Genomic DNA, 26,264 nt, shown 5'->3' on the forward strand with positions numbered 1-26,264 from the left:
GGCACAGGTAAGCCTCAGATGGCAGCTGCCCAGCCGCCCAGGGTTACCCGAGGTTCATGAAACCAGGGACAGCTGAGGCTTGTGCTGCAGGCAGTGACAGCAGCAGAGGTCTGATGGGGGCGTTGCCTTCTCCTGATCAACAGGCTGCCTCTCACCCCTCAGGGCTCCCAGAATGTGAGAGGGGACAGGATGGGCTAAGAGACCCCCCTCCAGAGCATGAATTTTCATGCACTGGGCCTCTAGTTTATAATAAGGCTCTATGCTTTAAAATGTTAAGAACATTCACCTATATTTAATATTTCAACTTTTAAAAATGTGGTATATGATCTCCATGAAGAAATATGTTTAGAGAAACTAAATACCTGGTTCTAGTCCAGGAAAAGTTCAAGGCTCCAATCACGTATTTTTCCCCTCCTCCTTCAAATTTGGAACATTTTCTATAATCCCATTCAAATTTTTTAGTGACAAAATTTCCAGTCTTTCCAGTATTCTGAATCCCCATCTGAAAAGTTAAGGTCCTATTATCAGTAACTTTTTCTTTTTTTCATTTGAATGTTGAAAAATGGGTAACCTTAGTAGCAACATCTCTAAAAATCAATGGAAAAATATCCTTAAGTGAGGATTAACCAAAACAAACAAACAAACAAACAATAACAAAAACCCACCAAAAACAACAATGAAGGATAAAAATAAAACTTATCCTAATTTAACATAGAGGACTAGGGAAGAGAGATGATATGAGTGATGAATACTATATAATTTCCTGTTTACTTTTAAAGCTGGATACTTATCTTATTATTCAAGCAATGGGGGTTTTAGATTGACTAAGAAACCCCTTACTGGGTTTAATAACCCTCATTCCAAATGTATATTATTTAAAAAAATTAAGAAGTGGCACATTCACTTCACCAACCAATGAGACTCTGCAGTTCACAGTTCTCCTGGGATCATTTCTGCTTCCTGTTCTATGAGAAATTATGAGAAAATTTATAGAATGAGAAAGAAAGAGGGCACTTTACAAGTTATTCTTAAAGCTGGTATGGGAGTTAATACTAGGGATGGCATTCCAGATGAGCTCCACAATTCCACTACATGTACCACACAGCCCTTACCTTACACTGACTTTACTATCTATCTATCTATCTATCTATCTATCTATCTAAAAGCCTAAGTGACCAAAGGACTAGAACCACTGGTTGCTAGGATGTGTACTGACCACAGTGGGAGCGCCACTCAGCTGAGACCTGTACTGGAGGCCCACCAACCCGCCAGCAGCCAGTAGCTCCCTCAGTAGTCCTGCAGGTCCAATATCTGGAGAATGGGCCAGGCACCGTCAGAACCAGTGCCACTGGCCCGATCCCGAAAGCACCTCTGGCCTCCTGGAAGTAGGACTTGGACACTGTGGCCACTTCTCCTCCCCAGACACTCCACAAGGAAGAAACAATATAAAAGGGGTCTCCAGGAAGTTCCCGACAACTGGAGTGAATGTGAGTGGGACAGATCTGGATCCTGGGCCAGCAAGGGCATCCTACCGCCCACCTGGAGAGCCGATCATGTCCCGTCCCACCCTCAACCTCTTTAGGGACCTCACCAATGCACGAATTCATGCACTGGGCCTCTAGTATTAACAGTATTTGTGCTGTTTATCAAGTGCCATTGTGTGCAGATACCTCATCTCATTTGGTCCTAGTAGAGCTTCTAGAGAGAGATGTTCTCAATCCTATTTTCAGTCCAGGTGGTAGAGGCTCAGAGAGGTCTACTATCTCTATTCAAGAGCCAAGCCAGGGTACCACCTGGGCCCTGAGAACCCAGTAGCTCATGCATCTCACTACATCTCAGAAAAACCTATAGAGTTCCTTCAGCACAAGATACTCATCAGCTATGACTTACATTCGTGCAAGGCCATCAAAGTGGGAGCTCAGACATTCGGGATTTTATTACACAGTTACCTGTAATGTACACAAAGGAAAAGCTTTAGAAAAAAAAATCAACTACTGAACAGAAGGAATTACAGTCAGGACCTTACAAATAAATGTAAATGGATAGGATATAATTCCTACTCATTAGTTCTCCAAATGACAATAAAAATCTCGAACATATACTTCCTCTATTAACCCTGAGATTAAAGCGTAATGGATGAAGACATTATATGCTCCTTACCCTTTCCAAAAATGGACCAGCATCTTTTATCATAAAATGAGCACTGCTCCAGACTTTTTTGACAGAAACTTTCTGACAAAGGATATTTTAATTTCCCTTTGTTTTTAAAAGGTAAGTAACAAATATAAACCTAAGAAAAAATAACAGTTTTGTGGAGCAAATATTACAAAAGCATTTAAAGTCACTCTCAGGCTAAAATGAGAGATTGCTGGCTGTGCTGTTACCAGCACAGGCATCCAACTGCAACAAAAGGAAGTTCATAGAAATCCACTCCTTATGTGAAGACAGCACATAGTGAGTTTTAAAAAGACCAGTGACATCTCTGAAGTATCTGTAGCAAAAACATATTTGCTTAATTCAGCAACATATTTTTCTGGAGTAGCTACTTCTTAAAAAATTGAACAAGTTTATAAATACCTGTTCGGTAATTGGCTCATCCAGTTTGTACCTAGAGTAAAAAACCAAATTCACTTATTTATGACTCTATCAGTAAACTTATCATTTAAACTAATATGAAGACATTAAAAAGTAAAAGTGTAAACTTAAGTACTTCTTTACTGGTATGATAAAAAAAACAAAAAACTTTTTCTAATGGGATCAACATATTTTATTATATTTACAGAAAGGACAAAGAACATGATTATAATAATGACTTGTTTTCAAAAAGTAGGTAAACATTTATTTCACTTAACTTATAGGATCATGGTTTCTTCCTTTAAAAAGCATGTTAAGCTGTTTTTTTGTGTATTGTGTTGCCTTACAACAGTGATTTTCAACCAATGTGCAGCAAGAATTTTTAAAACACGCAATACCTGACTATTTAGTCTGGGGCACTAACTTCTTTTCCCTTAGATTGTCAAATAAAAAAAAAATGACAACTAACACAATACCTGTTCAATAGAAATGAATAAAAATTATACCAATTTTTTTGGTCAGGTTGGCAAAAACATGTGTTTTGTGGTGTGACTCAGAATTTTAGTAATTAGCTTGTGTCATGAAATGAAAAAAGGTTGAAAATCGCTGCCTTACGCAAACTTGTCTGGAGCCAGTGGATGAACATATTTTAGACTCAGTTGAGAGATTTTTATCAGTACACTTAAAGGCAGCAGGGAGCATAATTAGCTATGCCCGTCATCTGCATAGCCCTCCAGGTGCAAGAGGAATTAGCTTTATTTAATATTACCACAACATTAATTTTAAGCCATTAATTTATGTCATGTGTCCTTTATTTCAAACTCAGATTGCCCACACTAAAGCACTGAAGGTGATGACCTAATTCTGGTCTTAGTGAAAGCCTGATAAACAAAATCTTAAACAAGCTCATTAACTAACAACACTTTTAAGAACAGAAATTGACTGGTTTGGATTCATCTTTGTCAAGTGTCTATAAAAAGGACCTTTTTGATTTGAGTACAATAGAGTCTTTCCAAAGAGAGTAAAATCATGCGATGGTCATTTTAAGTGGCACTGACAAGGCACTGGAAAAGACGGAACCACATACTGAAGAAGGTGTGTTATTGCAGCTCCCGAAGTCCAGGTGAGAATCTCAGTCACCACCACCATTCTAACATGCGCCCCTTTCCCTTTCTAGCAAGTTCTGGTCCTTGTGAGGCAACAGTCTCTTCGTAGAATTTAAGAACATGGCTTTTGCTCAGAGTTAATGTATTGATTTCTGTCAAATGTATTGCTTTCTCATTCAAGGTAGTGAGAAGCACATTTAAGTTAAAAATCAGTCCACTTTAAAGGAAAATATTTAATAATTAATAATAGCATTATATGAGGACATGGGAAGCACTATGAAGGATTACAAATCAAATTATGGTATAAATTGATCTGTATCCAACTTCAGAAGAAAAAAACATGATCATATAATAATGAAAATTGAAGGCTATGAAACAAATTTATTGAATTTATAGTATCATATGTCTTCCAGGATATAATACGTACCACAAACTGCAACCATTTCTCGATAGCTTATCTTGTACATGGTATTAATGTTTGATAGACAGTGGTCTAATTTTCCAAAGCAAGGTAACTCTAAGTTCTACTGCATGGAATGATGTACCTTTCAGCTAATTAAATTTAAGAGAGTGGAACTTTGAATGCCAAATATTTCAAAGTAGACGCAAGTGGAAAATCTTAATTTCCAGTACATTGATAACAAAAGGAGAGAGAAAAAGTATGTTTACCAAGGGTAATGTTTATTTCTGAAAATCCACACAGGAGGTGGAGAATGGGGGAACGGAGAGGAAAGGGTCACATCGTACTCACAAATGACACAACCTTCTGAACAAACTCCGGTGCTAAAGGAGCATGGAAGCTCCCTCTTGAGGCAGCCTGAGCACACAGGATGGCAGTACTTCTGGCAACTTCAAGAAACATTTTCAGTGAGAGATCCCGAGCTCACAATCACAGACGTTACTCCTTCTAGATAGCATTCCTGTAACGGGCCTAAGACTGAACTCTCTGCTGGAGGGATACATAGAATTCTTAGACAAGTAACATACTTACTTTCTAATTTACATAAAAATAGGCAATTATGGAATACCTGTATCTTGAAGGGAGAAAGAAGCTACAGTGCCAAGTATATAAAAATCACTCCAAGGCCCGGCCAATGTGGCTCAATGATTGAGTGGAGTGCCGACCTATGGACCAGGAGGTCATAGTTTGGTGCCCTGACTGGGTTTTGGGCTCAATCCCCAAGTGGGGGCTTGGAGGAGGCAGCTGATCAATTATTTTCTCTCATCACTAATGTTTCTATCTCTTCCACTCTGAAATCATATATATATATATATATATATATATATATATATATATATATATATATACATATAATCACTCTAAGAACATTTGCTATGCTTAATTTTCATGCTCTTTCATTTAGAAATTTTCTTGCCAACATTTCTTTCTTTCCTCTTTAGATAAAAGAGGCAAATCCCAGCTTACAAAAATATTCCCTTAAACATTCATCCCTAGTAGACAACGTTGAGGAACATCTCTGCACAAATCAAGTGCATTCCAGAGTAGCGGTGGCTGACATGAAACAACACCAGGGCTGCTGAGAGCAGGTGATGATGGTTTTGACATTCCCACACCTAGACACATAGAAAGGAGAAAGAAGCAAGCCACTTTACTCCTATCTCACTGCAGGCACCCTTCCCACTCCCCCATTCACCCACACAGGAGACCTGGAGAAAGGCTCTCAACCCTGGGGAGCATTCATCTTCAGACAAAAGTTCCTGGACCAGATCAGAGGCAGCAGGGAAAGGTCCCTTTGCTTCTTCAAATCTATCAAGATCTGACTGATCGAGATTCATAAAAACAAACCAACCAAGCAAGGAAACAATAACAACTACCCCTTTATGAGCTTGTTTCATCTTTCATGAATTTTTATGTTTTTATGCTTCCATCTCAATCACTGTTCTGACGTACGAATTCCACTGACTGGCTATACCTCATTGCTACTCCTGCTCTTACATATTGGCCAGTGCTGAAGGTGGACCCATCATCACCACCACCACCATCACCACCACCCAGTTGGAGGGGTCACAAAGAACATCAGAAATGTGGGGTATTCTCCACTATGATTTAATGTCATAAGCTATTATATTGAAGCAATTACGGTCAATCCACTGTCTTGAGTTGTGCATGGCATTAACACTATAAAATTCATGCCTTCAATCTCTACACGCAAACACTTTCTTCCTTCACTGCACAGAACTCTTATATTTCCAGAAAAAGAGATATAGAAAGCATAAGCCTTTGTCACTTCTTTCCAAAGCCGATGAATCTATCTTATTTTCCTCTTACTATTTTTCTTTCTCCCTTCCTTCCTCTCCTCCCTTTCTTCCTTTCATGTGCTTCAATTTGTTAATTAATGGAAATCCAGAAGGGGAGTTTTCCCCAGGTGTTTTCATATCCCTACAGTAGCATTCTCACTGTTCTTTCTTTTTTGTTTCTTTTTACATTTAGTATGGAGGTTGGAGCTAGCTAACTAAAACAAGGTAACACCGTGAAATGAATCACAGTCTGTAATTCAGTCATTCATATGTTCAACAAAAATGTATAGAGCCTCTCCTACAAGACAGACGCAGATAGTAGCTGAGGATTTAAAAATATATAAAATACCGTACTAATTTCCAAAACAAAACCACCACCAACTAGACAAAGTACGACAGCAGAAGTGCATTCTTTCACAGTGCTGGAGGCTAGAAGTCTGAATCAAGGTGAAAAGCTTCCTCTGAAGACCCTAGAGCAAACTCCTCTGTTTCTCCAACCACTGTGGTCCCAGGAGTTCTCTTTCCCCCTCATCTTTACACGGTCTGCTACAAAGGACTTAAGGCCCATTGTAATCCAGTAGGACTTCACCTCAATTTAACTATTACACCTGCAAAGACTCTATTTCCAGGTGAGGTCACAGTTCGGGACTCCTGATGAACATGAATTTGGGGGTAGGCATCAGGCTGGTACAGATACCCACTGAGCTGTTCTCCTTAGGTAACTCCCACACATTTACTCACACTCACTTTGGTTTGTTAACTTGTCTCCCTAGAATCTAACATAGTGTCCTTCATAAAAGTCTTTACCAGTTAAAACTTACAAAGGAGAGTAGCTCAGCTCCCAGTGGCCCACCTGACATACGTTCATGAGGGAGGACCATCAAGGGATGACTAAGGAGCTAGATGTGTCACCGAGACACTAAAATGAATTTTGTTCCATCGAGTACCTCCGTTTACAATGACTGGTTAATAAGGAGAACAGCTCCCAAAGTGCCCATGGTGGCGTTGTCCATTCATTCTATGTAACTAAGAATCGCAGAATTCTTATATTTTAGAACTGGATACACGCTTTGAGATAAAATAGGCTATCATTTTACAGATGAGATGAATCAGAGGAAATGCACATGCTCATTAGCTAATTAAGGGCAGAATCAATACAACACAAGTTCCCCATCCTTGTTCAGTGTTCAAAGCAGACATTTCATGCTTATTAATATAATTCTCATTATGACTTTTCCACCTGAACACACTTCAGCTTGGACTCCACTGTAGAACTTATAATATTACTGCATTAATAGCACCTCTGAATACCACGCACAGGCAGATGTCTCTCTCTAACGCTGCTTATCTTCCTCTGCTCCATGAGGAGTCTGTCTTCAGCATCAGTAACAGTTCTGGATGTAAAGAATATCGAGCTTTTCATAATACCGCCATCCAAAGTTCCCCTAATCGTAACTATGGATGCCACATGTTCAGTTAGACATGACAAAAAGCAATTTTAAATTATAAACCTTGAACAAGAAAACTTTTCCCCAGTAAAAAGAACAAACAAAAAAATATGCCTGCTTCTTTATTTGTGCACCATGAAACTTCTTCTTTATTCACTCCAATTCTGCATTCACACAAAAATGCTGCAATAAAATATCTGTACACTACCTCTGTTACAAATATAGATAATATTTAAAGTGACTTTATATATTCTAATGTAGGAGTTTCACGCTCTAAAACGGGAATGAACACATGATAATTCCTCACCAGTTGTCTCAATAAACAGCTCCATCTGTTTCCCTTAGTCTGAAACCATTGTATTATAAGATGTTAATATAAAGCAATGGGGTAAAGTTATGTTAATCCCCTTTAATTTTTCTATAGATTTTCTAATGGCATACAACCAAAATAATTACAAACGCATTGCTTTCTTCTCTCTCATTAAGATGATACTAACTGAAAAGCAACTGCGGAGTGCGCGAACACGCTTTTAGTGTTTGCATCCGTTAGAGCCAGCGCTGGGGTGCTGAGCGCCTTCCATGTTCCCCCTCAGTTAGCACAGCTGCTTCCCAGAAAAATGACAGGCAGTACGGGCGGCACCATGCTCTCACTTGTGGAATCACCGGGACCTTTTATAACAGGTCGGAAATGAAAACGACCCTGAAGATGTGCCTCAAACGCAGGGACACTGCTTTAGATATCTGCTCTTTCCTCCATCTCAAAAACCCACTTTCAGAGGGAACAATATATGTGTATATTTAAGGTGGGAGATGCAATTTTTAAAAATAATATTCAAATATTTTAAATATTGAGTACTATTTAAAAATTGTAATAGAAAAAAAAACTGATTTTTTTTTAGTAATAGGGAGAGGGGTAGATTGACAAAACGAGGCATTTTTACAAAACTTGACATTTCCTTCTTTATTTCATAGTTTCATTTTCACCCTGACTAAAGCCATTTCTCATGGCTAGCTTTAGAATTATTTTTTTTCTTCCTCTACTAACCAGTTTAGCATGTAATACTTCTTGCCCGTGTCACTCTACAGTGCCAGGTGTCTTCAGGAAGAACGAGTGATTTCACTATGCAGACAGTCCTACCTGTGAGTTTACGGTCACCATAGGTAAGGAGGGAGAGGACATGAGGCTAGGCTGTCAGTGAGGAAATCACTGACACCTGTGAATGGCGCCTTCCCTACATACAGCCTTGGAGAGCAGGAGGAACCCAGCGTGGGAAAGGCTCCCGCAGGGCCAGTTCCGCCCTCCCCCAGGGCGGGGTGAGAGTGGGGGTTGTGCTGGCTCAGTTCTGGCGGCCGCTTAGGAGAGGACCGTCAGGGTGACGGTGCCTTTCGTCCGCTTCAGGATGGCCACGGCTTCCTCGTGGGTCACCCCCTCCAGGCTCTGCCCGTTGACGGCGATGATCTGGTCACCCCTTTTCAGACGCCCATCTTCGGAGGCTGCTCCCTGCAAATGCAAAGCAGGCTCATGGACTTCTCAAATAGCGCTGCCACACAGGCTCACACTGAACAAGACCTGGGCAAGAACATGAGTGGACCTGCAGGTCCGCTGGGCTCTCCCTGCTCCCGGGCTGCCCCACCGCCCCTCAGCATTTATGAGCTCACACAAAGGAGACCCTTCTCCTCAAGGGTTCTAGCAATGGAATGCCTATTTGAGAGAGCATTTAGCAGTCAAGAGATTGGCTGAATGGTTTGTTGGTAGGAACCCAAATTAATAAAGAGTATTTGGGAATTTGCCTAGTAGAAATGATTTCACAGAATCTAGGATTTTTTTTTTTTTTTATCCTGCAGAGGATTAGAAAAGAAAACAAAGGATTAGGTGGGAACAAGAGCAGTTTTTTAAAATAGGACAAGGGCAGGAGGGCTGTGAAAGCTAAAGGTTTGCAGGAGCATAAAGTCCACATGCACGTTGACAAGGGCAGGGCAAGGCACAAATCCTGCCAATTCTAACGTAAATTCTCTCTGTGGTTTCAAAAAAGGCAGCTCATTTTCGCTGGTTCTTTATTTCCCAAGGGGAGGTGGAGTGCTCAAATTCTTTGTGGGCCTAATGATTAAGACTAAACACAGACATTGCTGTTTAAAAAAGAACCACATCTTAAGGCATGCTTATGGGAGGCATTTATGCAATTAAATGGAAGATTAAAATACTGAGAAGTTAATGAGAATCCATAATGATGAAATTCTTAAAATATGTTCTAACTAGCATGCCTTAAATAAACTGCTCCCAGCCCGAGGAAAAGGACTGTGTGGCTCTTCCATTCACTGGCAAAGATGCTTGTATTCTTGGACTTACCGGTGGCTTTAAGAAAATCTCATAAATTAAGTCTATAGCTTGATTGCCTTATATACAGCACTTTAAACAGGTTAAAATAATTATTTTTCAAAAATAATAGAATGAAACCTCCATCGGTAGGCACTTTATAGACCACAGCACTAATCTCAAGCCCCTGTCGCAAATCATTCCATAGGTTTGATAAAAGTGGTGTTCCTTTGCTGTAAAGAGTTCAGATTCTAGATTTTCTCCTACAGGAAATTTTGTTCCAATTTAGTAGCTCCCCAAAAATGCCTCAAAAACATAAAACAAATAACTATTTGGGTTTAAATGGTTTTAATACTTCACCGATGCTACAGTAACTTTATTCTTTCTTATCCTAAACATTCTTAACAGAGAACAGATTTCTATATACTTCAACTATATACTAATGATTTTTCTTTATTTAAAAAATAAATTTCTTAATTGAAAATTCTGATTTATTGCAAGTGAGAGCTTCTGGATACTCTTCAAAATATTTGTTACTATTTTTCTATTTTATTCAATGACATTAAACTGCAAAGTAAATGCCCAACTAATATGCATATCAATTTTATATACTTCTCTGTTCCTGTTTTATAGTTCACCACAAAAAAATGCCAAAAAAAAGAAAAATGCCAGCATATTAGAGCATAGATATTTAAAATGCCCTATTTTCCAAAGACATTCAGTCATATGCCACTTGTTTTCAAAAGAAAAAAAAATCAGGCATTACTGTCCAATAGTCATTAATATTTTTATGAATATTGTCAAGAATTCCCATGAAATTTCAGTTTGAGCCTATTTTCCTTAAAACATAACTAAATCTCAAATTGTACAAAAATATTTAATGATCCATTCCTGTAGGGAGTTCCAAAAGAAAATGATCAACTGCTAACCAGTTGGTGTTACCTCGGGCCATAAACTAATAAGCCAGCTGCTGACCATGATTAATGAATGTTTAGTGGGGGGAGAGGGTGGTTAAAATTTGCCATCTTACCTTCGCAAATACTGTTTTAACGTAAATGGGTAAGTCTCCATGAGGGCTGCCGTACCCTCCTACTATACTGAAGCCCAGGCCATCTGGTCCTCGGTCCAGGGTAATAGACTTGCACTGAGGAGGTCTATAGTAAAAGGAAGGGGAAAAAAAAAGTGTTTGGATTCTAAGAATTTACATATTACTGTGCACCTGCAAGTTAAGGATTATAAAAAACTAGCATCATTCTCTGTTACTGATGGTGAGGACATTTCCGGTGTTTTGAGCATGCTTGAATTGTCAGTCAGTGCGTGCTGGGCTCAGCATTTTAAATTTACATAATCCAGTGAAATTCTATTTAACACCCTAACTCTATTACTCATTATCAGTTCTCTTAAATTAACATATTCATAGCTCATTGCATGGAGAAGCTCATTCTTTTTCCAGGTTAGTTAAAGTGAGAGAGCTGCCCTAGCCCCTTTGGCTCAGTGGAGAGAGCATTGGTCTGTGGACTGAAGGGTCACAGGTTCAGTTCCAGTCAAGGGCACATGCCTGTGTTGTAGGCTCGATCCCCAGTAGGGGGCATGCTGGAGGCAGCCAATGAGTGAGTCTCTCTCATCATTGATGTTTCTCTCTCTCTCCCTCTCCCTTCCTCTATGAAATCAATAAAAATATATAAAATAGAATGAAATGAGAGGGCTAAAGTGTAGGGGACCATCTCGGAATAAGTCATAAACACCAGTATTCCCAAGCTCTGAAAGAAAAATCAATGATCAATAATGTAAAATCTGAATCAAATTATTTAAAAACCAGAAGCCCAATGCACAAAGATTTGTGCAAGAATGGGCCTTCCTTCCCCTGGCTGCCTGCACTGCCTTCCCACCTTTGCTCAAGCCCAGAGCCTCCTTTCCACCTTCCCATGCTGCCCAGAGGCCCAGAGCATCCTGGCCCCACTGCTAGGTGCCTGTGTATGCAGATTAACCTGCCATCTTTGTTGGTTTAATTTGCATATTCACTCCTAATTGTCTAGTGGGCGTCACAAAGGTATGGTCAATTTGCATATTTCTCTTTCATTAGTATAGATGCTAATATGCTCCGTTCTTCTCCTCTTTCTCTGTTCTAATTCTTTTGTCCTCAGGTGGCGAATAACTAAATTTTTTTAATCAAAAAGATGACTGAATAGGCAATGTTGGATTTTTTAAAAGGACAAGTCTGGCTTGTTCCATGTCATACAGGGTAGTGACATCAAGACTAAAATGTACTCCCCCAAAACTCAGAGCTGACAATGTAAGATGCACAGTGACATGTTTATCTATCTTTGATAAAATAAATCCATGCCATAATTACTTAAAATTTTAGAAACACTTGATTTTTATATTTTATTCCTCATCTCCTTTTATTTCACCTTTATGTGGGCGGTAGGGACATACAGACCATAATACATGAGCTTACCCTAGATCATCCTGAAATATACTGCTGGATGTCAACCCAGTCAAAGGAAGACTGGAACTGGCAGGCTCCTGCTGGTGCCCTGTGACCACACTCACGTCTCCTCCAGCCACCACCTGTGCGGAGGAGGAGGAGAAAGAGAAACACACAAGTTCATATGGCCAAGGATTAGTAATCTTTCTTCAAAAGCAGCATTTCGACTAAAACATGTATCTTATTGGACATTTACTCATTTGTTAATATAACATACAGCCAAGAGAAAGAAATTTCACAAGGTTCAGAGGCCTCTTTCATGAACAATAAAAATATTTTACTACTTCAATTCTATCAAGATCCTTGATGGTTTCAAACATGGTCTCATATGCAATTAATTTTTAAAGATCTTTAGATTATAAGCCACTTACACCATTCTGACAATTGACCATTTCTTGCTAAGACCTTGCATTTTTCTCTCTTGGATATAATGTGTGAAACAACAAATGCATCAGGATACATGTGCCAGAATGTATTTCTAACCTACTCTCTTAGAACTCTCAATGTAATCATTTTTGTTCAAGGGAAATGGTGAATTAAATAAGAGCAGGAGACTTAAGCGTTTTTACTGGTTTAACATGAAAGCTCATGTGTCCTCACGCTCCCCATATTCTGAGTCATGCTTGGGAGAAAAATCTTACCTGCATTTCGATGGAGCCGGAAGCATTTTTCAGCAAGTTAACTGCTTGGGTGTGAGTCATCCCCTCAGTGGAGGTGCCACCAATAGTGACAATCCTATCCCCAACCTGCAAGAGTAAGAAACAGCCATCTGCAAAAGCAGCCAGAGAGAGAGGGACACTGAGGCCTGAGCAATCCCTTCCTTCCCTACCCTGCACACACACATACACTGCTACCAGCAATGGGAATCTACCCAAAGAGACCGCTAATTCCAAGCAGCTGCAACCATAAGACAAAGTTACACATGATGACTGAGTGCTATAGTCTCCGGGGGGAGGGGGAAAATCACTCTTCTCTTTGTTTCTCCTGGGTAAAACATTGCTTCCTATTAAAAAAAAAAAAAAAAAAAAAAAAAAAAAAAAAAAAAAAAGATATCTGATGCTCTTTGGAAACCAGAATTTCTCCGGATATTATTATTATACACATTACAATGACTATGTAAGTCAGGGGTGGGCAAACTGTGACCCAAAGGTCTGACCCACTGCTTATTTTGGTGAACAAAGTCTGCCATACTTACCTGGGTGACTCATGGGGCAGAGCTAAGAAGTTGTGACAGACCCTCATGTCCACAAGCCCTAAAAGGGTCACCGGCCCATCACAGAAGGGTTTTCTGACCCCTTGTACTGCATGTAACAATCAATGTTTAAGTGTTGTTCCTATATTTAGATGTCAAAGAAGACTGGACCACCCCTCATTTAGACATTTAAACTCAGAGGTGGCTATGTTTGCAGACCATTTTGACACGAGGCCACACAGATTTTACTTTATAGACGTGAATGGAATATTCAATGATTTCACAACTGAACTGTTCACATAAATTCCATCATAGTGCTTTATGTTTGGATAATCCCTCAACTTTGAAGCAGGTTTTGTACAGTTTGACAACTTATGGCACGTTTACAGGAGGCTTGCAGTTTGTGACTTCTTGAAACACAAGAGTATATTCTGGTATTATTATTTCTGAATTATTGTATTATGCATTTTTATTACAACTGTAAACTTACTTTTGTCCATGCTTGTATATTGAACTTTTGCAAAACTGATAATCCAATGCAACATGAATGATCATTTTTTACTTCATAAAGTTAAATCAGCATTTAAACCAATGAAATGTGTAAGGAAGACATTTTCATCTCATACTGGTAAGCTGAAACACTCCCTATTTTCTTTGACATCTTCTCTAAGGAGTCTCAAGCAAGAAGAAAAATTAAGAAACAACAGCAAATCTTCTGATTTAATTTGCTTGAAAATTTGCGTACAAGAGCACATTCTCCTTTCTTTTACTTTTCTGCATCTTTTATTCCTCAAAGCAAGCCCTGCCTTGGTTGGGTTTGCTGATTTCAGAGCAGATATGGACATTTAAAACTGCCTGCAACCTATGGCAGATTCAAAAGGTTTATCAAAACTTCGGCCAAATTTGCAAAGGCGAACAAGGCCATTAGTTCAACTTACTCTGAGTTTCTGGGTCTGAGCTGCCACCCCATTCGGGTGCATCATTGCAATAAAAATAGGAACGTCACCAAGTGGGCTGCCCACTCCTCCAGCAATGCTGATCCCCAGTGAATCAGTAGGCCCCTGCCATGGAATAGAGAGAGTTATTTTGGTCAATGTAATATTTTTAATTGACTTTTGATTTCTTTGGCACCATATTCTATAGGTCACTGATCCTCTAGGTGTAAGGGTGAAAAATGAAGCTAAAAAAAAAAAAATTGCATTACTTTATTTGACACAGGTCCTGAGTGTGGTTTAGTTAGGGAAAAAAGCATCTGCAAAAGAAATCATGCCCATGATGTGAAAATCATGTTGTGAACTGACAAAGAGTAGGTGAGCTGATGAAGTGAAAAGGGCACACTTTTTCCAACCAGAGAGACCCGTGCTCAAAGCCAGGAACCCCCACGCACAGACACTGGGACCTGGAACAAGTCCACTCCTCTCAACGAATCCTAGACATTCACTCACAAAGTGCTGCAGTGCACGTTAAATGAGAGGGTGATGGGGTGCACAGAGCATCTACAAGAGTGTTCAGCACACAGAAAAGGCTCAATAAATGTAGCTGCTTTTATCTTCTCTCTGGCGCACAGCTGTCAAGGGGATCTGTTTCTGGAAATAGGAACTAACTGCTGAAGGCAACAACCTACTCATCAGTGTGAAGCCGGGGCTGTACTGATGCCGTTCCTGACAATACAGCTTGTGCCAACAATGACTCTTCAAACAAGGAACTATAATGAGAAAAGCCAGCAAAGACTGACTGGCTATTTCTCCTGTGTGTCGTATGTCACTGTCAACTGGATAAAACAGCAAGGTAGCTTCTAGGAAAACACCTATGCGGGTGCTTGTGAAGTCAACAGGGTTTGCACTGTTTTCTTCTACACACCCCCTCCCCCCTACACACCCCCAGTTACCTTTTTTATTTCAACTGTTCTTAATCCCTGTATTTCTGATGCCACTATAAAGGTGAAAGAGACAAAATATGGTTATTAAAGCATTTTTAAAGTTCAGTCAGTGTCTGGAGCTGGATGGGACTACATGACACACCCTTATTTTTATTTTTTTTTAAAAAGGGCTCTGGAGTTCCTAGAAACCATGATTAAGTCTGTCTCACACAAGAACTCCTTATTCCTCCAGTTGGAAAAATGCACACGCCGTCCCATTTCTTCCTTCTTATGTCAAGCACGAAGTTAAATAACTAAATAATCCCCTCTGAGTGAGGCAAGGACAGAATGTGTTTTGGACAGAAAGACACATGTGCACAGCTGAGAGGAATAAAGTCATGGGTGCATTAAAAAGAATTCACGGACGGAAATGCCTGAGTTTCTAGAATATTAGTCATATTGCAAACAGAGAATGCCATCTGGTTATTTTCTCCAATTTGAACAACTTTCAACTGATGCTCCAAGCCAAAAACCCTCTGCATCAAGATTTCATGTAATTAAAACACAGGAGGATCACATTAATTTTCTCAATCAAAAATTTTGCAGTCCTCGTGGAAAAAGAAGGCTTCTCTTAATGGCATCTTCTGATTAATTGGTGTTACATAAAACAGGGGACGGAAATAAAAATCCAATATACCAATAGGCTCAGTAGGAAAGAAAAAAACAAAAACAAACCCAGAATGCGATTCTAATGTTTGGTATGTCTTGTAGGGTAAACATAAAACTGGAAAAGCTGCTGTAGGCATAGCTTCACGTTGTTCTGAGTTTTTGCCAACACACATCTTTCCACCTGGAATAGTACGTGGAAAGATTTGGGGGAAAAAGAGCTCAGAGGTAAATTAAAGCAGGAAGGACAATCTGTCAAATTCAAACCAGTAAGTCATGCTTAAACACGTAACCAATCTTACATGCGTTCTTCTTTGAGCTGCTTTCCAGCGACTCAGAGGCACTGGACCCAGACAGTGGGAAAGTGAAGGACGACAGGCTGCATTCGCTCATCTACACACGCAAAAACAGTTATTTTAGAGAGTGTGAGAGAACAATAGCCCTCCAGGCCACTTATTTCAGAATCGAGTCTTTTAATGCATCCTGAGAGAAACACCTGTGAAGTAACCCTGGCGTTTGATAACTGGTGGGCATTTAAGCAGTTTCTAATGATTTTATATTCTTTTCTAAGGAAGACTTTGCATACTGACCTAAATAAACTGAAGCTCAAAGGATGGATGAAAACGACTCCAGTCTACTTCAAGTTTTAGTGGGTTTTCACAATCTCATTCAAGCTAATCCTCCTAAGTTTAAACTGATGCTGTACACGGATGCGGCTTAAAGACAGAATTGGGACCACTCAACAGGACACTGATGGTCGTCAGTGAGGGGTGAACAAGGGGTTTGCATGGACAAGTTGACGAAAATGGGCTTCTATCATCAGAAGACAGGACTGAGGAGAGGAGCCTGACAGGAGACCTGACCGGTGGAACACCGTGTTTTACATGTGCGAGGTGCACCTGCAGTTCACTTACCTGGGATTCTTTTCAGCTGAGTACTGATGGATCATTGTTAATTATAAAATTCTTTAAAAATATATTATCTTGATAGGCTTTTCTACATTAATTGGTTAACTTTTGAGATTATGGAAAAAAGAATCATGCCAGAAAATAAAGTTCCTTAGAACACTTACACACTACTCAAGAGCTACACCTTGCTAACCTGTCCTTCAGCTCTTGTTCTTCCCTACCTCAAACTCTGTGCCTCACTGTGCCCAGCTGCGGAGAGCCAGGCCTGTGTCCACGACCCTGAACCAGCCCGCAGGCAAGACCATCTTAGAGTTCCGTTTGGCGTGTGGCCTGCATTGCCCAGGTGCATCCCAGAGCTACCTACCTGGCTGCTCTGAGAGGGCCTCCTCTCTGAATGGAAAGGTCCAGCTTTGATTCTTCCCACTTCCAAGGTCACTGTGCCTAGGGAACACTGGAGGAGCAGGGAGTTATGGAAATGTTTAAATAAAGTGCTACAGTCGCCTTTAGGAGCACTTTTTATTCTTCAAGACTGAGTTTCTAAAGGCATTTTAGAAAATTTCTAAAGTTCCTTTTGAAAGTTCCTTTTGAAATTTCCATAGGCAAGGATACCTTCAATGCTTTGTAGAAAGGCTCTTTTAAAAAAATAGAATTAGTCAAAGTAGTAACAACAAGCACTAACAGCCACACCAAATGTCTGTCTTATGACCTCATAATTTACATGGAGACTCATAATTTACACTGAGATCTGTGCAATTATCTCAGGAAGCACACTGATTTAGATAGCCTAAATGAACTAAATAACTCGGGTTCTAAAAACAAAACAAACAATAAAGCAACTTGTTTTGCTCTTAATAGCCGAGATACGCAGATAAATGCCTGAACTCTTTTATTGTTCCACTGTTCCTGAATAAACAATGCTTAAATTAGCCATGCTACCATAAACACAAAACAAGGACTGAAGACCGTTTCCCGGTGGCCCTTTACGGGAAAGCATTACATCAGAGGCTGCAAGAAATGCTCCACAGTCTGGTGTGGAGGCAGCGCAAGCGGGTGTGGGACGGCTGGGCTTCTGCAGTCAGACACGCTATTTTAAATCAGACTATGTGATTTACTGGCTGTGAGACCTTAATAGATGTCTAGTTTGATAAATCTCTATTCTACAATTTAAAAATGGAGACCATTCTAGATTGTTGTGATAACTTAGGACAGTGTCTAGCACAAATTAGTACTTCTATAGGTATTGTCATGCTGCTTCTCTGACAGGGGTTACAAGAGATGTTTCACTCGTAAATGTATTGATCACAAATCAAATTTTGAAAAGTCAAAACCTGACCTGCATGCACTATTCATAAGTTGTTTTTCTGTTTGTTTGGTATTTTGGGGAGAGGGGCAGAAACTTATCAAACTCTTCTTGAACCTACTTATACTTCCAGCTTATATAGCTGCAGGGGTTAACAAATTCCATGCATTAATTATTCAATGTGAGAAATTATACCTCTTTCATCTACTTGCAACTTATCTCATTTAAATGTCAAGGGAATCTATTATTATAAAAATGTTTTAGCCCTAGCCGATTTTGCTCAGTGGTTAGAGCAGTAGCATTCGGATTGAAGGGTCCCAGGTTCGATTCCAGCCAAAGGCACATGCCCAGGTAGCAGGCTTGATCCCCAGTAGGGGGCATGCAGAAGGCAGCGAATCAAAGATTCTCTTTTATTATTGATGTTTCTCCCTCTCCCTTCCTCTCTGAAATCAATAAAAAAATTTAAAAAAATTGTTTAAGTCAAATTTTCTATTATAAAAGCAATTCCTCTTCTATAAAAATTTTGAAAATGATGAAAATAAGAAACAAGGATTCTATAGTTCCAATAATCAACTCATAATTATTGTTAAAAGACTTGTTATAAGATTTTATTTTACATAGATATTTCTACACTGTAAATAAAATTTTGTTTCACCTTCTCTACTATATTTTTTTCATGTTAATTAATACAGTTATTCTGAACATGACTTTTAAACAGATATGTTTGCCGTTTGCCTTTGCCATAGTCTTGTCAACTGTATAGCTTCCAGTTTTTCTATTATTACCAAAAACACTGCAACAAATCTCATGTGCATGAAGATTTTGTGTATTGAAGATTATTTATTATGGAAATATAGTTTCTTACTTATCTCTTATTTGTGAGAACATTTTAAAGAAAGAGGAGTCAGTACTTGTTGCACTGAGCTAGCTCACGGTTAAATTCCCCTTCTTCTAAATCATGGCACACAATTATTCTGAGCATTTGATTTTTACCTTTAGCAAAGCGGCAACGGCTTCCTGTGTAGCATTACGGACATCCTCTCCGTTCACCATCAGTATCTGGTCTCCCTGCATCAGTCTTCCATCAGCATCTGCAATTCCTCCTTTGACAATGTCTGATACAAAGACGCCAGTGTCATTTCTGCAAATATAATTTTGATTTTCAACATTACTTATTCTCAATTGTAACGCAATGCTTATTTACTAAAAGGCTGAAATTATTTAACTGAAAATTTTACTTTTACAAGTTTTTTTTCAAGTTGACACTGAGGCAACATTATCAGAATTAATTTTTACGGTAAATAATAGTTGATGTCTTATAATATATGCTATATATTAAAGACCTGGTGCACAGATTTGTGCATGAATGTGGTCCCTTGGCCTTGGTGGAGATGAGGGCCAATTGGGGGGTGGGGGTAGCCGGCCAGCCAGGGAAGGGACTGTGGGAAGTTGGTGAGGGGCTAAGGGGGTGAGGAGAGAGGGATCATGGAGGGTTGGCTGGGCAGCTGGAGTGAGGGATTACAGGAAGTTGGCTGGCCGTGGGGAGGGACTGAGGGAGGTTGGCCAGACATGGGAGGTTGGCTGTAGGAGCACTTACCACCAGGGGGCAGCTCTTGCATTGAGCATCTGCCCCCTGGTGGTCAGTGTGCATCATAGCAACAGTCGACTGGTCATTTGGTCACTTAGGCATATATATACACACTTCATAGATTAAATAAGTCTTGCATAAGCATATTTATTCAACAATTATATACTATGTGTAGAAGTGGCTACTACAATACTCATTGTATGGATCTCATAGCAAAATATGAGATTTAAGAATCAGTCCTTGGGTATTAAATCTATTATCCTTTCTACACCATAATGAAACTTTAAACAGATGTAGACTTGTGCCTATAAAAATATGCTGCTGTTATCAACATTAATATTATTAAAAAAGAATAATAATTGTGTATCTCAAACTAAGACCATTTGTTACCCCAAACTTAAGTACCCTTGCTGTTTTGCCTTTTATTTTAAATCATCATAGATAGAACATTCAATCAAAAGAGATTTATGCAAAATGAACAAATACAATACTAACTTATTCCAATATTTCATTTAAAAAAAATTATAAATAAACCAAGAACTCCTTGTTGAGATGCAAAGGCAACTGAAAGGTGAACTGCACCACTTGCTCTTGCCAAGATAGTGGCCTCAAGCCATTTCACCATCTGATCATCTGCTTTCCCATCTTCAGAATAAAGGTGTTGGAACTTACTGTCCTATATATTTGTTAATATTTCTTATATTTAAATATTTACATAAATTATGTATATGCACCAATCTACCAACACAGCCTCTAAAGTTACTATCTGCTCCCTTTTGGTGGCATGCTCTTGTTCATACTGACCCTCTCCCTGGAATATACTCCATCCCCTTTCAGAAACCAACTATCATTGACCACTTCTAGCTTCAGCACAGGCACCTCTCTCTAAAGAAGTTTCCTAATCTACTTCCTTTAAATAGAGTCATTTGGTCCATTTCGCCTCTGCTTCCATGGATCCCCACAATGCATTTCTGTCACTCATCAATAGATTCCTTTTTTGCAAGAATGTATTTAATTCTCACTTACCAAACTGTGAGTTTTCTGAGATCAGGTACCATGTCTTACTTAACTCTATTCTCCAGAATCTAATATATTTCCCGGCACATAGCAGGTACTCAAAACAAATAGCTTTTTGTTGGATACTTTCAAAAGCCCTCCGAATACTCACTGAAAAAATTCAAAACCTATGTCTTTGGATGTTCCATTCTGACAGAACACTAGCTGTTGATAAAGACTCTACTTGTGGCAGTTCTCTTTAAAATACCTTAGACTAAATCATTTCTGACAGGTCACTATGTTTGCCCTTCTCTCACCTTTTACCAACGATACTCAATCCCAGGCCTTTGCCTGGCTTCTTCTGTAGCTCAATGGTAAGCGTGTCACACACGTCCTCCTCCTTGTACGGGGCCTCGTCTCTGTAGAGTGTCAGGCGCACTCTTTGTGGCGTCTGTCTCAGGACATTGATGGCTTCATCGTGGGTGGCCTTTCTCAAGTCAATGCCATTCACCTGTACAGAAATGGGACATGGTCTCTGAGGAACCCAGTGAGTTAAGGAAAATTAAGGAAGAGGGGGGAGAGGAGAGAAGGGAGGAAAGGGAGTAGAGGGATAGTAAGGGGATAAAGGGAAGAAAGAAAAGAGAAACAGACACACAAAGGCCATCCTCCCCAGAGTAGCCTTTTCCTTGTTAACTATAAAGGTCAAACACACAGCAGCTGTACCTCTAAAATCTGATCTCCAGCCCACAGTCTTCCATCTTTACATGCTGCTCCTTCCTCATACACTTCATGGATAATAATGGCACCCTAAGGACCCAGACAAGACACACCCATGTTTCATCCCATTCTCCCTAGGGATGGTGAGCAGAAATGGGGTCAAGACACACCGCATTTTTACAGACAGTGATAAGGGTTACACACTCACTGGGTCCATATGTGAATCACACATCAAAATTCAAAGAAAAGTAGAACAACGACGTTTTTGCTAAAAAGGCTCAAAGAAGATTAAACTTCTAATGATCGGGAGGCTTAAAGAAAAAATGGTTAAATATATGAATCCACACACACATGCATAAATAGATATACATCATTTCTCCTGTCCACACATGGTTGGATTTCCCAAGCATTTCTGACATTTAGAAAAATTTGCCTACCCCTGGCCAAGAGGCTCAGTTGGTTGGGCATTGTCTCATACATCAACAGTGTTTTGGGTTCGATTCCTGGTCAGGGTATATACCAATGTTGCAGTTTTGATCCCAAGTTGGGAGTGTATGGGAGGCAACTGATACCCTGTTTCCCCGAAAATAAGACAGTGTCTTATATTAATTTTTGCTCCCAAAGATGCGCTAGGTCTTATTTTCAGGGGATGTCTTATTTTTCCATGAAGAAGAATACAGTACACATTTATTGTTAAATGAAAATAAAGGAAATTTATTACCTGTATACGGTAGTACGGTAGTTGTCAACACAAACCAGACAAACTGTGAATCCTACAGTATCAAGAATTTACTTATTTATTCAAATGACAATCATGTCATCATCTTCTGGAACATCATCATAACAATCCAATTCCTGAATTTCTTGGTGAATTTCTTGTGACTCCATTTCTTTCAGAATCAGTGGACCAAATCTCTCATGTTTAGCCTAGGGGGGCCTTATTTTCGGGGGGGATACCTTATATTTCACTCAGAAGGAAACCTTATTTTTGGAGGATGTCTTATTTTCAGGGAAACATGGTAGATGTTTCTCACATCTGTCTTTCTCTCCCTTCTTCTCCTACTAAAATCAATAAAAAAATTAAAAAAAAAGGCATATCCTTGGGTGAGGATTTTAAATAAGTAAAATAAAAAATAAAAATGTGCCTATGAATAATGTATAGATTCCTCTCAATATGTGTCTAACCCAACCATGTCCAGTAAAAAGTAAGTGAAAATACAGCAAAGACTGGTGAGCTCACAGAAGTATTTTGAACCTGAAAGTCACAACCACAAGTATAATAGAATCTCACTCAAGTCAGATTGGCCTACTAAAAATAAAAACCTCACTCCCCACCCAATTAAATATTTTCCCTACAAATGGAAATAACAAGGAATGATACATTTTTCTAAGCCTTTATATGTAATTTAATAAAATTGATAGAGAGCTCCCCGATAGTGCTCTCAGGGCTGGCTGAAGGGCTGCCTGTGTCTCAGCGCATCCCCGGGTGTGTCCTCACCAACAGAGTGTCGGCCCCCCCAACGATGCTCAGGCCCAGCCCTGTTCGCCCTTTGGAAATCTCGATGGTTGTTTCGCAGCCCGGGATGATGGGGCAGGTCGCAGGGTCAGAAGCAAAGATGGCCGGCGTTGACGACCTGCTTGTACCTAAGCATGAAATGAGATACAGACTGATTAGAAGGCATATGCAGTACACTCACCACCCTGGTCTGTCTTTGGGAGAATGAGGAGAGAAAAATGGGCCCAAGACTGGGGGCAAAGAAGGCTTCAAATTCACTCCAATATCCCACATTCCACTGGAGCCAAACAAACTTCCTATGGAATCATGGTTGGTAGAGCTCAGAATTGAGGTGTGTGGCAGGACCCAAAACACAGTCCGGGAGGGCCACAGGGCACAAGGGACGTGAACAATTTTGGTCACGGCGCCTGTTTTACAGGGCTCCTCTCTGTTTCCTTTTCTTCTTCTCCCAGAGTCTCTCTTCTTCTGCAACCAGTCCGAGCATTACGCAACTGAACTTAATACTGGAGCTTATAAAATGTCAGGTGAGATGCACTCACGGTATCTTCCCTGCATCGCACTGGATTTTTATAAACTCATATAATACATACTGCTACATATCCTATATAAATAAGATGTAATATGCAAATGGTCATTATGACGTGAAGTGCAACGATCGACTGTGTAATAATCATGGATCAGCAAGAGGGTGGGGCAGCGAGCTACAAGTGGGTGGCACGGAGAGCTATAAGGGGGCAGAGGGAGGGTGGGGCTAGAGGGAGCTACAGGAGGGTGGGGCAGTGGGCCAAGAGCTACAAGGGGGCAGGGCCTCAAGCTATGAGAGAGGGCGGGGGCAGAGGGAGCTACAGGAGGGTGGGGCAGCAGGCAGAGAGCTACTGGAGGGCTATAGCCAGCTACTGGCGAGCTAGTGGTGCATGAATTCATGCACAGGGCTGCTAGTATGCTCATACTTGGATAGACAAGAATAGATCATGAAAACCAAGGTGAACATACGTTCACACCTCATTTTATTCTAGTCTTCACTCCCTGTGTTTAATGATACACCAAAGAGCAGCCAGCAAACAGCATATTTGGGGAAGGCTGGGACACTTGGTAAAGCAGCTTTATAGACAAGATGCTCTCTTTAGGAAATCGGGGACAGACTATTTTCTTGCTCCTGAAATGGTACGAGCAGGTGTAAGATGTTTTCTTTTAGTTATGTTTTAATTTAGCAGTTCATATTTTTATAGACAATGCTATTTAGGGATCAACATAAAATAAAAAAATGAGAAAACTTCCATTCAATCTTTAAATAACTCATTGCAATACCCTGTCTTTCTAAATAATCACTTTCATTAGATATGTATAATTTAAACTGCTATTTCCTTAAAAAAAAAAAAACTTTCCAAAGAACTGAATATTGCAATTTAGAAGCCAATTCCCCCCCCACCCCCCTACCACCAATTTCAGAAAAAGTCAATGTGCCTCTTTAGTGCTGCAAAGCTTGAAACTTATTGTTTTAGTAATCACCAGCGTACTTTTTCTTAAAAAGATAACAGGAAGGAATAGTTTGTCCCAATACAACAGACTGGCATTTTAATGAGAAAAGTGTTGTCCCATTGGCCACAGACAACCATTTCATTGGACAGGATCGACTGTTAGACCCAAATGACAGAGCTCGGGTTGACTACAAACACCTGTGGCAATGACTAGCATTGTTTCCCACAGGCAACTTTGGTTCCTCTGATCACGTGGCATCACTATATCCATTATACAGTGTGTCCCTTTCAAACACTGAGGCTTAGAGAAGTTAATCCTGCTCAATATAAAACAGACAATGTACACCCTTGGTTTGCTTTGCACAACGGTTAGATCGGTTAGTTCGTCAGCCCAAGGACTGAGTCGCAGGTTCAATTCCTGGTCAAGGGCACGTGTCACATCTGGTCTGGGAACGAGTGAGAGGCAACCGATCGATGTACCTTTCTTATGTTGATGTTTCTCTCTCTCTCCCCCCTCCTCTCTTCCACGCTTTCTAAAAATCGATGGAAAAAATATCCTCACTCCTCAGGTGTGGATTAAAAAAAAAAAAAAAAGAAATGTACGAAATGATGTTTTTAATTCATTAGTAAGACACCTAGAGTCAAGGTACTCTTAGCCAAAGGTCCTTGGGGAACAAAGGGTACCACTCCTCTGTTTTGGAGATGAAGAGGCTGACACTAAGAGCAGTGGATGGGTTTCCTAAGGCCAGTTAATGCACAGCACACACATCACCCATCTACTGGTCAGTACTCCTGCCCTTTATACAGCTTTCACCAAAGGGTGCTGGATGTCCTAACTACAGCCATTCAACACTGATCTCCAGGCGGGCGGCTGGCTCCCACGTGGAGACAGCTGCTGGGCCTGAGCATGCCCAGGGTGCCAGGTGTGCAGGACTCACGAGACCAGCCCTTACTTTGGACAGGCTCTGGTTCCAGGGAGCCAGGTGCTGGGACCGTCGGAGACTGGGAACTGTTCTTTGTTTCGCCATTGCTTGTACCAGCTGCTGAAGCAACAGCCTGGGAATCTGGATTCTCAGCCCGAATGGTAAGTTTCACTGTCGTCTTCGTTGTTTTCAATAGGCTAATAAACTGGCAGGGGGTTGGTGTGAAGGGGAAACAAAATTCAAAGACAAATTAGTAGACGTATACAATTAAGTCACTGTTATAGTTGGAATCTAAAACCATCTATGGTGGAGAGAAAAGTCAGAGGCAAATTCTTTCCTTGTCAAGATTTGATGGGCCAAGAAAGAATGATTATAGTTTCATTTTAGTTTCCTTAATTGTCTAATATTGAGGCCACAGGTACTTTCTACTGTAAGTCCAGTTCTGACTGTACTCTTCCTTATGTAAGTATAGGGCTTTTAACTTTGTATATTTCCAATTATGTATATCCATTTCTTTGGATCACTACAACCATGGATATATATATATAGTATTTTACCACTCCTGGCTCTACAGAGAATCTGAAGCCGCCTACACAAACATCTGAAAAGTGGAATCAGGATGGGAACTAGGTGGAGGGAAGGAATGGGGGGAAGGAAGGGACATCTGTAATACTCTCAATAAAGATTTGAAAACAAAAAAAGCAGAATAACGAAAACTATGCAACAGAAAAGTCAAGTCAAATGGAGTTATGTGAGTTAAGGGATCAACCTCTATAATTAAAACAAAATGAAACAAGTGGTTTCAGCTTCTTGCTGGCCAATGTAGAAATGGAAATACTCAACTCTCAGGAGTCCTGCTCCTAGCAATTCTGCATGAGATTCCTAAGGATTAGGAACACTTCTGAGGAAGAGGAAACGCAGGTACAAATAAAT

At 40.1% G+C, this 26,264-nt stretch overlaps 1 protein-coding gene across 7 annotated transcripts in view; it reads right to left on the reverse strand.

Moving 5' to 3' along the window:
• Positions 1-6,943: 6,943 nt before the first annotated feature.
• MPDZ (multiple PDZ domain crumbs cell polarity complex component) overlaps positions 6,944-26,264 on the reverse strand; it is a 156,963-nt gene continuing 137,642 nt past the window's right edge. For all 7 annotated transcript variants that reach the window (XM_084898209.1, XM_084898206.1, XM_084898211.1 and 4 more), the window contains 13 exons: positions 25,362-25,536; positions 22,913-23,058; positions 21,421-21,504; positions 21,015-21,208; positions 19,107-19,254; positions 17,178-17,264; positions 16,208-16,298; positions 15,270-15,313; positions 14,320-14,442; positions 12,831-12,935; positions 12,160-12,272; positions 10,732-10,855; positions 6,944-8,888 (listed from right to left, as the gene is read on the reverse strand). In XM_084898209.1, coding sequence (XP_084754335.1) covers positions 8,742-8,888; positions 10,732-10,855; positions 12,160-12,272; positions 12,831-12,935; positions 14,320-14,442; positions 15,270-15,313; positions 16,208-16,298; positions 17,178-17,264; positions 19,107-19,254; positions 21,015-21,208; positions 21,421-21,504; positions 22,913-23,058; positions 25,362-25,536 — 1,581 coding nt within the window. In that variant the 3' untranslated portion in view covers positions 6,944-8,741. The remainder of the gene's footprint in view (positions 8,889-10,731; positions 10,856-12,159; positions 12,273-12,830; positions 12,936-14,319; positions 14,443-15,269; positions 15,314-16,207; positions 16,299-17,177; positions 17,265-19,106; positions 19,255-21,014; positions 21,209-21,420; positions 21,505-22,912; positions 23,059-25,361; positions 25,537-26,264) is intronic.

Source organism: Pipistrellus hanaki, assembly GCF_964339955.1.
Source record: "Pipistrellus hanaki genome assembly, chromosome: 11".
NCBI lineage: Eukaryota > Metazoa > Chordata > Mammalia > Chiroptera > Vespertilionidae > Pipistrellus > Pipistrellus hanaki.